Source organism: Trachurus trachurus (genome assembly GCF_905171665.1).
Source record: "Trachurus trachurus genome assembly, chromosome: 14".
NCBI lineage: Eukaryota > Metazoa > Chordata > Actinopteri > Carangiformes > Carangidae > Trachurus > Trachurus trachurus.
Window position 1 is genome coordinate 28,431,230 of NC_139903.1, and position 16,385 is coordinate 28,447,614.

The 16,385-nt window shown below is 42.8% G+C and overlaps 1 protein-coding gene across 1 annotated transcript; it reads left to right on the top strand.

The window, feature by feature from the left end:
• Positions 1–86: 86 nt before the first annotated feature.
• Positions 87–15,983, top strand: nrde2 (NRDE-2, necessary for RNA interference, domain containing). The gene is made up of 19 exons (XM_083986161.1): positions 87–242; positions 1,100–1,184; positions 1,510–1,713; positions 1,820–1,960; positions 3,033–3,295; positions 5,308–5,534; positions 7,110–7,334; positions 9,070–9,259; positions 9,466–9,599; positions 10,210–10,330; positions 10,468–10,643; positions 10,806–10,977; positions 11,557–11,777; positions 11,875–12,349; positions 13,576–13,979; positions 14,697–14,836; positions 15,138–15,279; positions 15,647–15,718; positions 15,841–15,983. Exons 1-19 carry the CDS (start codon positions 182–184, stop codon positions 15,964–15,966), a joined length of 3,579 nt encoding a protein of 1,192 aa, XP_083842287.1. The 5' UTR covers positions 87–181; the 3' UTR covers positions 15,967–15,983.
• The last annotated feature ends 402 nt before the right edge of the window (positions 15,984–16,385 follow it).

Consider the following 16,385-nt stretch of genomic DNA (forward strand, 5'->3'; position numbering starts at 1 on the left):
TTTATACCAATAAAGCCTTCGATTTTACGTTTCAAATATGTAAATATTTGTGAATGAACAATGTAAATGAAACTACCCAACGAGAGCTGCCTTTTCTTTTTGTAACTCTCACCTTATTGGTCGGCAGGCGACTTTCAAATGACGTCACAACCCTGCGACTGTTTACAAGAGACAGGTCGCCATGGCGCTGTTTCCAGCGTTTGGAGAACCAGCGAGCGGTAATGTTGAAGACTCGTCTAAAGGTGAGAGAGACTTCATGTCAGACACAGTTTAACATACGGTAGTTTATGTTCGCCACCGTGTTGTCATTACACAGAGAAGATAAACCTGCAGAGACTCAGGCTAGCTCCTGTTAGCTGTGGTGTCTGTCATGGCAGACCTCAGCGTGTTACTGACGTTATCTGTGGAGAAGTTTCAAGTCAAACTGAGGGGCTTAATGTTAAACACAGATAAACCAGACTGTCCAGCTGAGTGAGGACAGGTCTGATCCACTCATGCAGGCAGCTCAGTCTTGTTGATGTTTTATCACTTAAGAGAATTTAGTTGAAAAAGATACATGAAGTGTTCTATCTCCTGTTCTTTATCTCAGACGAGGAGAAGCGCCAGGAATCTGCCCTTATGTTACATAGAGTCACCCATTGGGCAGGCTACTGTTCAAGACAGCTCTACCAACCAGTAGCCTATGTGTTTGGTATTGTTCTCTGTTGTGGTGGTGGTCTGAGTCAAAGAAAAGAGGACGTTCAACTCTACACATGAACACGAACAAGGAAGACAGCAACATGGTGGCATCTGCTCTGCAACATTACAGTATTTAGGTAGTGTTGTTTGTGATGAACTCTCTGAGTATAAAGAGCTAAAATATTTCTAAGATTCTTGCTACGGGCAAAAATGTTAGTGTACTGGCAAGGCTTTTTGCCCTGAGAAAGCACAAGTTCAAAGACTTATGGAGGATACCTCTCCTGTCTGTGGCCCTAGTCCCATGCCCCCTTGAGTAGTGAGAGAAGTGTATTGACTGCATGCATCAGCTGATGATCACCTTCACCCTCATCATCCTCCTGATCCCTGTGTAACATGCCTAACGTCCCCTCTCTCCTCTCAGAGTTAGACTGGCTGAGCAACAGGAGCTTTCAGACCGGGGAGGCTCTCTCTCTTCACAGGCGCTTTTTAGAGAAGAAGGAATCAAGGTAAAGAACGAAAAGCTAGTAGTGTCTGTTTGGAGACTGTGATTTGATTTCTATCATGCATTGTCAAGTACACAACTTGGATATTTCAAATTTCTTCTTATTACTTACGTTCATCTGAAAGTCATTGTCATTATGTATTACTTATTTTTGATCCTGTTTGTTATGCTCTTATTCCTTTTATTTATTTATTCTTATATGTGATATTTAATATATATTTAATTATTTAATATGTTGAAATTAGTCATAATCTAATAAAAGAAAAAAAAATTCATTTCAAATGTGCTTGGATTCTCATTATCGTGAAATTATCTTTATGATCCTCAAGTGTAGACAGAGAGGTGAAGTCTCTGGAGGAGGACAGGGAAGAAGAGGACGTCGTCCCCTCCAAAAAGAAGAAAAACAAGAGTGAAAAGAAGAAGAAAAAGAAGAAAAAACACAAAAAGAAGAGTGAGAGGCGTTCAGACAGCAGTGGGTCTGACTCCGACATCATCTTCCCCAGTGACCTCAAAAGAGAGGGAGAGGAAAAAAGGTAGAGACACACACACTCACACACTCACAAGCACAGATAATAAACTTGCACACCAGCCTCTCCTCTGTTCTCATTGTTGCTGTGTGTGTGTGGTTGTGTGTGTCAGATCACAGGCTGCTCCAGTAGCCAGTAGTTTCTCCTGGCTGGACGACCTCCAGTCGCCCTCACAGCATCTGTTCTGTGTGGACCATAAAGCAGACGCTGCCAACTGGACGTACAAGTCCCTGTACAGAGGAGATGTTGCAAGGTAACGCGCCCTGCCAGTGCTTATTAGCTGCCTCATCACTTACTGTTCAGAAGGGGAATTGTTCTCTGGATCTTTGAATGTTAAAGGGACAACGAGGAGTTTTGGAAAAGCGAAGCGTTTTCACACTTCATTTATGAGCCTCCGCGCGCACTGTGAAATTCTTTGACCGGCGCAAGACAGACTCATGTTTTCATTCATCGATATATTTATCGAAAATGGGCCTATTAACAAGTGTGGGTAGCGTAGATTCATCCACATTAATATGAGACTTTTTTATTGTCGCAGAATTTTTCGTTCTGCCGATGGAGAAACTCCTCGTTGTCCCTTTAAAAGAATAGTTCACCCAAAATTCAAATTTCACTCATTATCTACTCACCCTCATGTCGACTAAGGGCTGGGAGAAGTTTCAGAGTCCTCCGTGGCTTCTCTGAGTTACAGGGGGTCTCGGCGTAGCAGTGCATGTCCATATAACGGTTGCAGATGGATACCAACTGTCTTCATAACAAAAAGACACACCAAAAAACATCCAAATACCTCCATGCTGCTCGTATGTAATGTCTGTCTTATATTGAAGCCCCAAAATAAGAAATTCTTCAGAAAAAAATTAAATAAGTCTATATTTCAAGCTTGTTTTCAGCGGCTGGCGCCAGTAATCGCACTGACGGACCAGGAAGAGGAGCTTCGAGAAGCTTCCGCTACAAAACAAGCTTGAAAAATAGACTTATTTAATTTTTTTCGGAACAATTTCGCATTTCAGGGCTTCAATACAAGACGGACATTACATACGAGCAGCATGGATGTATTTTGATGTTTTTTGGTGTGTCTTTTTGTTACGAAGACAGTTGGTATCCATTTGCAACCGTTATATGGACATGCACTGCTACGCCGAGACCCCTTGTAACTCAGAGAAGCCACGGATAACTCTGAAACTTCTCCCAGCCCTTAGTCGACATGAGGGTGAGTAGATAATGAGTGAAATTTCAATTTTGAGTGAACTATCCCTTTAAGTAGAGAAAAGGTCAACCTGTACATGAGGTAGAACCGGTGTTTAGAAGCTGTGTGTGTGTTCCAGGTATCGGAGGAAGGGCCGCTCCTCGCTGGGTTTGGATCCTGGCAGACAGGGAGTCAGCTGGGACGAGTCTGAGTCGAATAAGAAACACAAAGACAAGAAGAAAGCAGAAGAGCGATATTTCTCTAAAGTCAGTCGCCAGATGCTGAGGTCGGAGCCCGCTCTCCCCGTAACACCAGCCAACCCTGATATCAGTGATGTCATCAGCCCCTCCCACTTCCTCCCCCTGGTTGGTGACGTGAGACAGAACAACGGAGAACAGAAAGGTGACCATGGCCTTAATGGTCCTTGTCCTTCAAATGACCACAACACTGTCATTTCATTTTCATCACACTCTCTGCATCTAACTGCAAACTTTTTTATTATTATTATTCCTCACACATTATTAGTTATTATTTTCTCATATATTCTCTTTGTTTTTAGTTTTTTTTATTGAAATAATCGAGACATTCCTTACTCGAACATACAATGCTGGCACAAAATGATGATGAAAGATGAGAGTGTGTTATACAAACTAAACAATCACTGTTAGTATCCTTCCATCAGTTTCAGAGTTGTTTCCAGGTTTCTTTCCCTTTGACCTCATCAGCCAGAATGTCCATTTTAATTAAAGCTTTAGCTCTGACAAGAAAATGATCATTCTGTCGGTCTTACAAAGTCTTTCATGTTGTTGAAAGACAACATCTTTCAACCAGGTTTTGAAAATTGACCACTTTGCAATTGTTAGAATTAGTTTTTTTGTAAAATGGGGGGAAAACTGTGATACCTATCGTTCAGATTCTAGTTTGCAGCACTCACTCATTCACTCGCCGACACTCGCCCCTCCCGTTGGCAAAGTGACGGTGGCGATGAGGTGAAGAACTAAACCATTTTACAATATGTCTGCTGTTTCCTACTCCTTCTTCCTTCTTCTTTCCTTCCGCCGCCTTCTTTGTTAGTTTATTTATGAACATGAAACTCTTGAAACTCTTGAAACGTGCTCTCTGATTGGCTGGATTTTCCGTTCGGGCTGCCGTACAAACATGGCGGTGCAAGATGGCGTTGCTCTCTCTAAAGCAAGACCCATGGTATATGTAGGTATAAAAGAATAATTATAAGGCTATGGAAACCAAACTAATTTTATTTTATAGCTATTATACACTTATACAAATATATTCATGGGTATATTCAGATTTTGCCAATAAACCTAGTTAATTATTACACACTGGACCTTTAAAGGGATAGTAGCATTTTTTTTTTTTAAGTGGGGTTGTATGATCTACAAATAGCCCCTAAGTACTTTAATTGCAGTAGAAGACTCTCTGCACTCCTCCCGTTAGCAACGCCAGCCCATAGCCCTGCCCAGAGATTTACAACATACAGTGTTGTGAACAGACCCAAAGAAACAGCCTATTTTCACGGCCTAAAAGAGGTTTTATCTCGAAAAAAAATACACAGTTCCATTGTTCGCTATAATATAATTTTTTCCAGCCCTTCAAAGTGCAGGAAAAACGCAGTTTTTATTTGGACCTAACCAACTCACGTATCCCTCCGCCCAGGGTTAGCGCCCGCCGATCAGCAGTTGGTTATAGGTCCAAATAAAAACTGTGTTTTTCCTGCACTTTGAGGGGCTGGAAGAAATTATATTATGCGAACAATGGAGCTGTGTATTTTTTTTCCAGGTAAATCCTCTTTTAGGCTGCGAAAATAGGCCGTTTCTTTGGGTCTGTTCACAACACTGTATGTTGTAAATCTCTGGGCAGGGCTATGGGCTGGCGTTGCTAACAGGAGGAGTGCAGAGAGTCTTCTACTGCAATTAAAGTACTTAGGGGCTATTTGTAGATCATACAACCCCACTTTTAAAAAAAATGCTACTATCCCTTTAAGACCCAATATAATATTTGATAAATTCACAACAAATCCTAGTTTCAGATCAACAACCTGTTCCCAGAAATGACCCAAGCTTCTACACGATATAAACATTATGCTCTGTGTCTCCAGGTACCAAACAGACAGGGTATAGAGGCCGATGCACACCTAAAAAGAATCTTAAAAAGATAGGTGCGTTGGAGCATGGGAGTCAACAAGGAAAAAAAAGGGTCTCCCGCACACTGACCAATCACTTGCAAAAAACTTTATTATAAAAGAAACAACGTTTCAGTCCTCAGGACCTTTTTCCAGCAGACAGCACATAGAGGAGTCAGAACCAAAACCAAAACACCAAAACACAAGTTTCCATTTTTACAGGTTTGACATATTAGGAAGAATCTAACTGCAAACTCTCACTGTGTCAATGCAGGTGACAGAGTGCAGTCCTCATGGGTCAATCCGCTGGGCGTGTACGACACGTCCACGTCCCTGTGGCTGCAGGGGAAGGGACAGGAGGAGAAGACGGAGCAGCGGGGACGGGACACATACACAGAGCAGAGGGCTGCACACATGACCAGAAAGACTGAAGAGTTTAACCGGCAGCTCAGAGAACGACCAGCAGACACAGAGCTGTGGATAAACTTCATCAAATACCAGGTAGGAAAACTCTTCTTTTCTTACAACCTACGTATGCTGCTTGTTAATTAAATTTCACTTGTAATTACAATTATAAACGTGTACCATGTAATACATCTGTTCCTCCCAGGTGTAGCATTGTGATGTATATTCGTGCATATATTTTGTTCTTAATTAAAAGTACTGTTCTCCTCAGTGTGTGGTTTACAACCTCAGGGCTCAGTATTAATTCCAACTTTAAGAATTTGCCTCTAAGGATATTAAAGGATATGACTTACTCTATAAAGGGACAAGGATATACATTATGATCTCATTAAAAAAGACTCAGCCCATTCCCAAACCTGCTATGGGTTTAAAAAATGTTTCTCAAACGGCAACAAAAGCACTGTTGTAAAGGACTATTTTCACCTGCGGAGTAATACACATTCAGTGTACTGCTGTCATGGGTCTTTATGGAACAAAATGGTGCATGTTCAATGTGTGTAAAAATATCAGAACAGAACAGAAGAGCAGAATCTTATTAGACCTCCAATTCAAAAGCTATTATTATTAGTTTAGATCTGATCCAATTTAAATTTCTCTCATTGAATTTATTATTAATATTGTAAAGTACAGTAGTATGTTTTCTATTCAGTCTCATAAAGTTTCACATTTACAGGCAGTCAGATTCATAAATTCAATACAGCTTAATTAATCAATTTTTTTAGTGTGAAAAACAACTGCACACTGATTGGACTCTACTGTGATTTATTTGTGGCAAACAACGCGTTTCGGGTGTAGCGTCGTCAGGTTCGCCTCGTATTCCCGGGTGTGTTCAAATAGCTTCTTGTCACGTGACCCAAAGCAATAATACAAATGTAGCAATAAAGTTTAAAACACATAAGCATCATTTCTAAATCACATCTTCAGAATTCAGCATAACAACACACAAATTGGATAGAAGGGTGGCGCCCTGAGGGGGAAAAAAGGGGAACAGACATGTAACAGTGAATATTAAAGAAAACATCTCCAGTCTTGTGAGTCATTCATACCAGATGGTTCAGTAGTGGTACATTTTTTGGCTTTACTAATGCTCATTTTTCTCGATTTATCATCTGATCCAAAAATAATTTTGCTAGGAATGTTGCTAGAAAAGACAACCCAAAAAATGATCTGTCTCTTTTTACTTTTTTCTTTACTTTTTTTATGATCAGAATTTATTAGTTTTGTATGTACATATCATCCACAGAAAAAAAAAAAAGAAAGCCATCACAGCAGGGGTAAAGGAGTTAAAAAAAAAAATAGAATTCAAGGCATTATTAAAGTCTGCACAAGGATTACAGGGATTACTCTTGACAACATTTCAGACCAGTATAAGTCATGGGCCCTAAAAAAAAGCTCATAGACTCTTGGCCGACACCACCCGCCCTTTGTTTTTAGGAATTTTCACTGCTTCCTTCAGGTCGTAGATTCTCTCTGCCAAGGTGCAGAACTAACACCATAAAAACTTCTTTAAGATTTATCTGGACTCAGTTTTTTGCTTTTCAACAACAAAGTCATGTCTCAGGTTTTTTCCTGTGCAGCATGAAGTCTGATGTTGTTCTTCCTCCTCTGCAGGATGAAGTGAGTTCAGCAGAGTACGGAGGTGAGGACGCTCAGCAGGATAAGGATACGGCCGAGCGGCGGAAGTCTTCTTACCGAGCGGTCCTGGAGAAGAAGCTGAGCATCGCGGAGCGCGCCGTGGAAACCAACCCCATGTGCATCGCTCTGCAGCTGGAGAGGCTCAGGCTCTGCCAGGAGCTGTGGGAGCCCTCGGCTCTGGCTAAAGAGTGGAAGAAACTGGTCAGTCTCCACAGTCATTACATGCTTCAGTCCAACTGACTGTGCTTCATTATGTAAACTGCCTCCACTGCTGCACACTCACAGTGCGAGTACAGCTGTGGTGTGTTTGCATTGGTACAAAGAGAAGTGGAAAAATGACCAGTGTCCTTGTATGAGTATTCCTTTGGCCCGGTCTCTGGCTGTAAATCCATCAGGGCATGAGGACTCCAGCTCTCACTCTGAGCCCTTTATGCCCTTTATTTACAAAAGCCCCCGTCACTGCAGAGAATTACCCACAATTATAGCATTGTGTCATGAAACACATAGTTACCTGGTTACGCTTCTGGTGGCCAGTAGCATAAATGCTGATAATGATGATAAAATCCATTCCTGCTTTCATCAGATCTGATCATTATTTTTTAGTTTATAACCAGGGATTGAAGGGAGGGAAGAGACAATGTAAAATCCAAATTACCAAACCCACAGCTGTATGTAACATGTTATGTTTTATGTATATTTATTTCTTATTTATCGTGGTTCTTAACTTTTTTAGGGCACTGGACCCTCTGCATATTTTTTTTAGGAAGCCTGAGGGCCCCCCTGACCCCTACCACTACCCAGGCATGAGGTGGGGGGCAAAAAAGTCCCAAACCAATTGGACAGAAATAGAAAAAGCCTTTTTAATTGCATTGGTGCATATTTATTAAAGGCAAATATGCAAGTTCACTGCTGTATTTTTTCAGATACGTGTAACAAACAGCAAAGGAAGTGTTGAGTTTGTAGTAACGGTGCAATGCAGTAAATTTAAAAAGACAATCAAGAGTGAATAAAAACTATCAAAATGTGGCTTCTTATTAAAATATCACCAATTTCCCATTAAAACATTTGGGACCGGGCGGTGCGTGGCGCAGTGGTTAAAGCGGCCGCCCCATGTAGAGGCTGCAGTCCTCAACGCAGTCGTCCCCGGTTCGAATCCCGCGTCGGGCAGCCCTTTCCTGCATGTCATTCCCCCTCTCTCTGCCTCCCCCTTTCCTGTCTATCTCTACTATGCTATCAAATAAAGGCAAAAAAAAAGCCTAAAAATATACTTAAAGGTGCAATATGTAAGAATGTGGCCAAAAACGGTTACTGTAGTCAAATTCAAAACACAGTGATCTCATTTTTTCTCCCAGTCGTAGCGGCAGCTCAGTGGAAGCAGACTGAGGCTGAAACGCCACTGACGCCGCCGTGACTGGGAGAGAGGGCTAGGTGGCGCAACATGTAAACACGCAAATTCAAAACATAAACATGATTTGCAGTCTGCAAAAAAATTTTTTTAATGCGAATACTCTGGCTGTACTATTGTTGTTGGTGAGTTCATCATGTTATATGAACATTATTCCTGAGTCTCTGTGACATATTAGGAGGATTTTACGGATTTTTTAGATTTCTTACATACTGTACCTTTAAAAAACAAACAAAAAAACAAACATTTGGGACTGGGAAAATGCCTTAGCTTAGCTTCTGCTGTTTAGGCAATAATGATGGCTTTGGTCACTATTTTAGTAAAATGATAAATGTCTGTAAAGGTCACTCAATGAAATTATATATCTATCATTTAAAGTACCTCTTGCAATTACACCAAGTGGTCTAAGTACCCCTGGTGGAGAAACACACTATATGTGATGTCACAAACTACTGTTTTATTTCACTTTATATCATTTGAGCATTTGCAGCCTCTGACACTTTGTTATCTCTGTTATTTGTTGTACCTCAGGTGTTCCTCCATCCAAACAGTGCCCCCTTGTGGAAGGAGTATTTGCTCTTCACCCAGAGCTTCTACAGCAACTTCACAGTGACGAAGGTCCACGCTGCCTACGGGAAGTGTCTGAGCACGCTCGGCGCCGTCCGGGACGGCAGCATGGTGTCTCACCCGGCCCTGCCAGGGATGGAGGAGGACATGTTGGGTAACAGACTTGACTTTTCCACCGGGGACTGAGTAGTAGATTAGTTTCCCTCAGTAGAGTCAGCCCAGTTTGTACCATTTCTTCTGTCATAACAACCAGTCTCAGTCCTTTTTTCCCCCTCAACTCTTATTTGTTTGAGGAAATAAACAAAACATCTGTGTGCTCAGCTCGATGCTTAATTCACACTGTTGTCTATTTATTTCCAGGTATCTTCACCCAGCAGTGTCACTTCCTGCGTCAGGCTGGTCACTCTGAGAAGGCGCTTTCTCTGTTTCAGGCCATGATGGACTTCACCTTTTACAAACCTGACAGCGTACAGAAACTCTCCACCAAGCAGCAGGTTGGTGTGTTGGTCTGGTTGCAACAAACCTAAGAGAGAGAGGAGAGTCATACCAAATGTCTCATTTAAAAATGAATTAAAGGAGACACATAAGCCCCTTCCCCACAAATGAAAATAGTTCCCAGGTGTCTTAAAGACATGTGTGTGACATGCTTTGGTCAAAATACCCCAAGGATCAAACATCACAGTTCTTTTAATCCTCTCAAAACAGCCCTGTTCAGAACGGCTGGTTTCAGTGCCTGTCCCTTTAAATGCAAATGAACCGCTACTTGCCCCGCCCCTTCTACCGGTACAGGTAGGGGTGGAGTTATGCAAATTCGAATCCTAGTTACATCACTGGAAGACAACTGAGGGAACAGCTCATGAAACCACATGGATTTCAACCTAGGGAGTCTGCACATTACAGTTTTTTTTTGTCAGTTTTCACATTTTGGGGGCCAGAAGGCAAGACAAACACCCAAATATATGTTAAAGAGCCTTCAAAAAGTTATATTTCTATAATATGTCCCCGTTAAAATATGTCAGGAATTGTAGAAATGTGTGCTCCTTGTATTTTCATTTTTTTCATTGATTAGAAATGCTAAATAAATAAATGTGTGTGTTTGTGCAGGTTGAGTTCTTTGAGCCGTTCTGGGACAGTGGTGAGGCCAGAGTTGGGGAGTTGGGGGCCAGAGGCTGGAAAGCCTGGATGCTGCAACAGGAGCGTGGTGGATGGTTACAGCCCAATGCAGGTACAACACACAGACGTACACAGAGGCCCTCGGTGCAAAGTGTTCATGTGGATCCCATAATAATCTCTAAATAGATTATTTTTGTGCTAGGACAATAACAATGAAACTGAATGTCATGTTTTTATGTGTGTTCACAGATGACGACGACGAGGAGGAAGAGGAGGAGGAGGAGGAGGTGAAGGACCGGAGCCAGCCCAGAGGAACGGTGTGGCTGGACGTGGAGTCATCCCGTGAAGCGGCTCACTGGTTGCCATGGAGACCTGACAAAGCCAAGGGCCAATCAGAGGAGGACTGTGAGGACCCGGACAGACAGGTACACGCTGCTGGACACACAGACACAGACGGACTGGTGGAAAACCTTTGTGCGATGTATAAGTCTGTTACAAGTATAAGATGCAGTGTAAAGTGTCTGTGTTCATGTAATGCTTGTTTGGAACTGGATTTACATTAATTTCCATCTCCTCTTCAATTCCAGGTGTTATTTGATGACATCGGCCCATCCATGATTTGTCTGTCTTCACCGGAGCTCCAGCTCCGTCTTCTTCTCCACTTCCTGTCCTTCCTGGGGCTGCCTGTGGACCCCGTGCTCTCCGCTGCCCCCTGCCAGCCCGGCCTGCTGCTGGAGAACCTGTCTTTACTCATTCAGGGTAAAAATACAGCCAGAGAGAATCATACTACATACCATATTAAATCTAATTTGATCTAATACTTTAATGCATATTAATTAAAGGGATGTTTCAGCATTTTGGCAAATTCGCCCATTGCCATAATCCCTATAGTCACAGCAGTAGGTTTGTTACCTTTAATTGTCGATGTAAGCTATTTTTAGATCAGTGGGGCAGAGACGTGAGCTTTGCGTGGTGCGCAGTATTTTCGCCTTTCCCTCATCAAATACACAATCCAACAACTCCAAAACGCGAGTTGTTTTCGAGGCAAATGCGTAGCCGAAACTACATCCCAGACACGGCTGAGCAAACCAGTCCACAAGAGCGTTTTGGAGTTGTTGGATTGTGTATTTGATGAGTTTGGTGAGGGAAACCCAGAAATACCATTTGCCTCAGTAGCGTTAGCTGAGCAGCTTATATCTCTGCCCCGTCGATCTAAAAACAGCTTGTACCGACAATTAAAGGTAACGAACTTACTGCTGTGACTATAGGGATTATGGCAATGGATGGAAAGGATTTTGCCAAACTATCCCTTTAAATGAAGGTGTTGTCACATTCTAGGTAATGAGCCCCAGCGTCCCCTGACCTCCCACAATCTGCCTAACCCGGGGGTTAACTCTGTGGGCCACATGACCACTCTTCAGGGAAGCAGGAAGTGGGTGGGGCTGGGAAAGCAGGGTGAGAGGTTTGTCACTAACGTGTTGACTATGGTCCAACCCTCCCTCCCTCCCCCCCACCGAGCCGCTCTGTCTCTCAGCTGGATGCAGTATGAGAAGCTCAAAGTGAGAAACTCTCATTATGATCATTTTTTGAATATATTAACTTCAAATAAAGTGTCTAACATTAGCATTTATGGGCTTATCTGTGTCTCTGTGTCAGGTCCTGCACTGTTTGTCTACCGGCAACAAAAAGCGCCTCCGCTCCCAGGGTAAACGCAGCAAGCGAGTTGCCAAGCGACTGCTCAAAGAACCGGACAACCGCTCGTCGCTGGTGCTGTGGCGGGAGTACGCCCACCTGGAGTGGATGCTGGGGAACCCCGACGAAGCTCGCAAAGTCTTCTCCACGGCAACGACGATAGGGGGCGGGGCCAAAGGGCTGAGCAGCCCCTCCCTCTGTGAGCTGTGTCTGCTGTGGTCCCAGCTGGAGGTGGAGGATGGAGCGGGCGCGAGCAGAGGGGGTCTGACCGACGTCACCGCGTCCCCGGCCGTGGCGGTGTTAACCAGACTGGCAGAGGGAACTTTCTCGTCGTCTCAGTCCGTCTCTCCCGTGTCCGTCCTGAAAGCCAGGAAGACGTATGAACAGACGGTGACGGCCAACCTGTCGGCGCTGGACCAGGTCCACGGCAACAGAAAAGGTTCATTCCCTCAACAACATCTGTGTTTTTCATCTGTTAGTTGATCTGTTTGTTCAGGTTAGCATGTTTTGACTTATTAAAGGGATAGTTCAACATTTTGTCAAATTGGACCATTGCCATAATCCCTATAGTTTTAGCAGTAGGTTCATTATTTTTAATTGTCGGTGCAAGCTGTTTTTAGATCAGCGGGGCAGAGATACAAGCTGCTCAGAGCTACACTACGGAGGCTAATGGGATTTCTTGGTTTCCCTCATCAAACTCATCAAATACACAATCCAACAACTCCAAAACACTCTGGTGGACAAGTTGTGACCTGCACATTCACCATGTTATGAGATAATAACAGAAAGTTATGAAACAGAGTTGTTTTGGGGTACTTTTGTGTACCTTAATTCCTCAGTAACTACTTATTAGTTTGTCAATAGTTCCTCATTCATTCCTCAGTAACTACTCTAATTTTGTGTAACAAAGTGTTACCCAAATTGTCACAGTTGGGAGTCCCCATTCAGCGATCACTGCATTGGGCATTGCCAACATGGGACATGCTCTTAACAACCCGACCACCAAGCACCATCACTGTTTTAAAATTTCTGCTTAATTAGTTCCTCTCATCATAAAGTGGACATATTATGTTTTCCAGCTTTTTGGACTAATAAATATGTTTAAAATGTTGGATCAGCTTTAGAGGATGTGGAAGAACCATATCATGAGGTTGGTGGGTGTTGAAGTAATCCCTGGGTACAGTTTCAGGCAGCTCTGAGATCAGATCCCCCCACTGGGGTCCAATATCACATTAAAAGCCTCTGGAATGAGCATTGTGGGTCCCCTTTAAGCTCACCCCAAAAAGTGACATGGTTTGGAAAATAGTCAGTAGTAACGTGTCATACATATAATTTGTAAGTGGAACAACACTGATTTTGTCTTTAACAATTGGCTATTGAGGCTCAAATTATACAAAATTAATAGATTTATCTGAAATTATACAAATATTTGTCAACCTGATTGATAGCTAAAGCCTCTGCAGTGCGGTGGATTTTCTGATTCCTGTACGGCAAAAAACAGTTTGTTTTTCCAAGTTAGGCTAAAACATCCAGTCTGTTGCAGGGGGTGGTATGAGTACTAATCCCAAAAAGTCCATCTGAAAAGTCTTTCCCCTTTAAACATGGGGCTCAGATGATCAATTATTGATTTGATTCATTTCTAATCTCATGTTTCTATATCCCTAGGTCAGGAGGAGCTGAGGCTGAGTGGCGTGGTCGGCTGCTACGCTCTGTTCCAGTTCCTCACAGTGGGCATCCAGGCAGCTAATGCCGTCTACAGCCAGGCCAGAGAGCAGATGGAGCAGCTTCATCACACACTGGACAAGCAGCTCAACAGTCAAGAGGAAGCTAACCTGGCCATCGCTGCTGCTGCTGCTGCTAAGAGCTCAGCAGCCGAGTCCGGTCAGAGCAGCAGGCTGTATGTCAGTCAGCTGGCCTCTGAGTGTCAGGTGTTAGCCGTCCAGCAGGCAGCCTTACTGAGGCACCAAAACACTGTCAGCGTGTTTCCACTGGCAACACTGAGGCAAATGTTGACCTCTGCCCTGTCCACGTGGCCCAGCAGCGCCCCTCTCTGGAGCATATATGTACAGGTGAGCTAGGATGCTAAAACTATGCTCATTATTTTTTAAAGATGTTCAGAAATGGCTGTTTGTCCTGTTTCTCCTTCCACGAGTTGAGTAAGGAAAACAAATTTGATTGGGCGTTATCAAGCGGGCGGTATATTCAATGTTTGGGGTGGGACACAGTGTTTCGAAGGAATTAGATTGGATGTTGTCCAGCTTGGTGTGTGTGCACTGTTAGCTAGTAGGCTAGCTACGTCATAGCTTGCTAACTTAGCTAGCGAGGCTAAGTGATGGAGCGCAGGGATCTGGAGGAGGAGAGTGGAGGAGAGTTTTGTGTTGGTGGTGGTGGATGACTCTCCTCCATCATACCCCTCGTTTTTCTCAGACGTTTGATACCTGATATCATTGGCTGATGAATCGTGAGCAACGTGACGCATAATTTGTGCGCCTGCACTATCCAATGCGAAAATAAACTACCCCACTTTCACCCTGGATTTACTTGAAAATAGAATTTTGCACAAAGTTTGGGCTACATCGTCTGATAGATGAGTAATTACACAAATTTTAAGACCCATAGTGGGCTCAAATTCATTTTTCACCTTTAATCATTAAACTGAGTCATTCAGAATGAGTTTCTTCTACAGATGTGTTCCTCTCAACTCTCTCTCCACTTCTCCAGTTAAGAATCTGTGTTTGTTTACTAGTTTGTCACGGTGACCCTCAATCCCTGCGATCCGTTTTCAGGTGGAGAACCGTTACCATAGCGCCGGACGGGCGCGTCGCTTTTTTCACTCTGTAACCAGGGACAACAGCAGTGTGGTGCCACGCCTCTTTGCCATTGTAGCTGAACAACAAAGGAAGCAGCTGGTGGACGCTGCTCAGAGGTGAGAAGAGAGGATGATGGGGAGTTGTGGGTTTTCCTGCACTCGGGTTACCTGAGAACACAACAACTTAAATACAATCAAGATGCTATCGTCATCATATGGTCTTTCTTTCTTTCTTTCTTTCTTTCTTTCTTTCTTTCTTTCTTTCTTTCTTTCTTTCTTTCTTTCTTTCTTTCTTTCTTTCTTTCTTTCTTTTAGTAAGTTAGCTAGGAAAACATACACATTTCCCTTTTTAAAAGTTCACAATTCACAAAAACACTACATCTAAGTTACTTTTAAAAACCAAATCTTGCCTCTACAGGTCTTATTGCCACGACGCTGCGTTGCCCATCCTACCAGAGAATGGCCTCAGCAACCGTATCCGTGGACTGTTTGAAAACGCCACAGCAACAGAGATGGGTGCTCACTGTCCTTTACTTTGGAGGATGTACATGCACTTCCTGGTGAGATGGCAAACAGCACACTCATGTTGATTACTCATGTTAGGACGCTCCACTGACTTAAATGTATTGGTAATGATAGCAGTCCAAAATGAACACAAGTCTAATCATCTCCGTCAATTATTGTTTTTGATAAATGTATGTGTAGAATTGATATAACGGTATTTTTTTTTGAATATTTAAAACACAAATATGCTCTTCTTTTGATCATGTAAAACCTGTACCTACTTCTTTTCCTATTGTCCAAATATTGACTTGGAGCTAAAAGTGTCAGACCAGCCAACTGAAACTTTGTGTAATTTGCAGATTTGGACGTTTAAACTCGGACCATCAGTAAGATGTAATGGTGTTTGTATGTGTTTATTTGTAGATGTCAGAAGGGAAGGTGGATAAAGCCAGGGGGATCTTCTATGAGGCCTTACAGAATATTCCCTGGGCCAAGGTGAGTCACAAGTTTACAGGTTTAGGGTGAACACAAAAAATGAATTATATTCCTCTTTGTTTATGTTCATGTAAACTTGCATTAATGCAAATGTGTGTTTGTGTGTGTGTACGTGTGATCAGGGCTTGTACATGGATGCAGTCCAGCTGTTTCCTGAGCATATGCAGGAATATGTAGATCTGATGACGGAGAAAGAACTCCGGCTCCGGCTGCCTCTGGAGGAGCTGGATATACTCCTGGAAGACTGAACACACACAGACACATTGTAAATTAGAAAAAGATAAAGATGTATTTTATGTTTGTATTTGATAAAAGGAAATAAAATAAATAAAAAACTAAAATGAAAGTAATCCTAAGTCGTGTTACGTGTTCAGAAGAAAATTCATGAGCTTCACATTGAACATTCACATCTTCGCATCTTTGTATTCTTCATATGGTTATGGTAGGTTATGGTTCATTATGTGTGTTACTCTTGTCACACTGTCAGCTCTGCTCTGCTGCAGTGGCCTGGAGTCAGCAGCAGGGGGCTCTACTGCACAGTCTGTGTGACAAGGAACTGATGCACAAGATGAAGCGATTCTCTCCAACCTACTGCGCAGCAATACAGTAAAACAATTTTTAAAAGAATCACAGCAAAAGTCCACAGATAAAGTTATTTTACACATAA

What these genes read in the sequence shown, in the direction of transcription:
- nrde2 (XM_083986161.1), top strand. Translation starts at nt 182, where the DNA reads ATGGCGCTGTTTCCAGCGTTTGGAGAACCAGCGAGCGGTAATGTTGAA. An exon ending in ATGGTTACAGCCCAATGCAG is followed by an intron (nt 10,331 to 10,467) that starts GTACAACACACA and finishes GTGTGTTCACAG; the next exon opens with ATGACGACGACGAGGAGGAA. An exon ending in GTGAGGACCCGGACAGACAG is followed by an intron (nt 10,644 to 10,805) that starts GTACACGCTGCT and finishes CTTCAATTCCAG; the next exon opens with GTGTTATTTGATGACATCGG.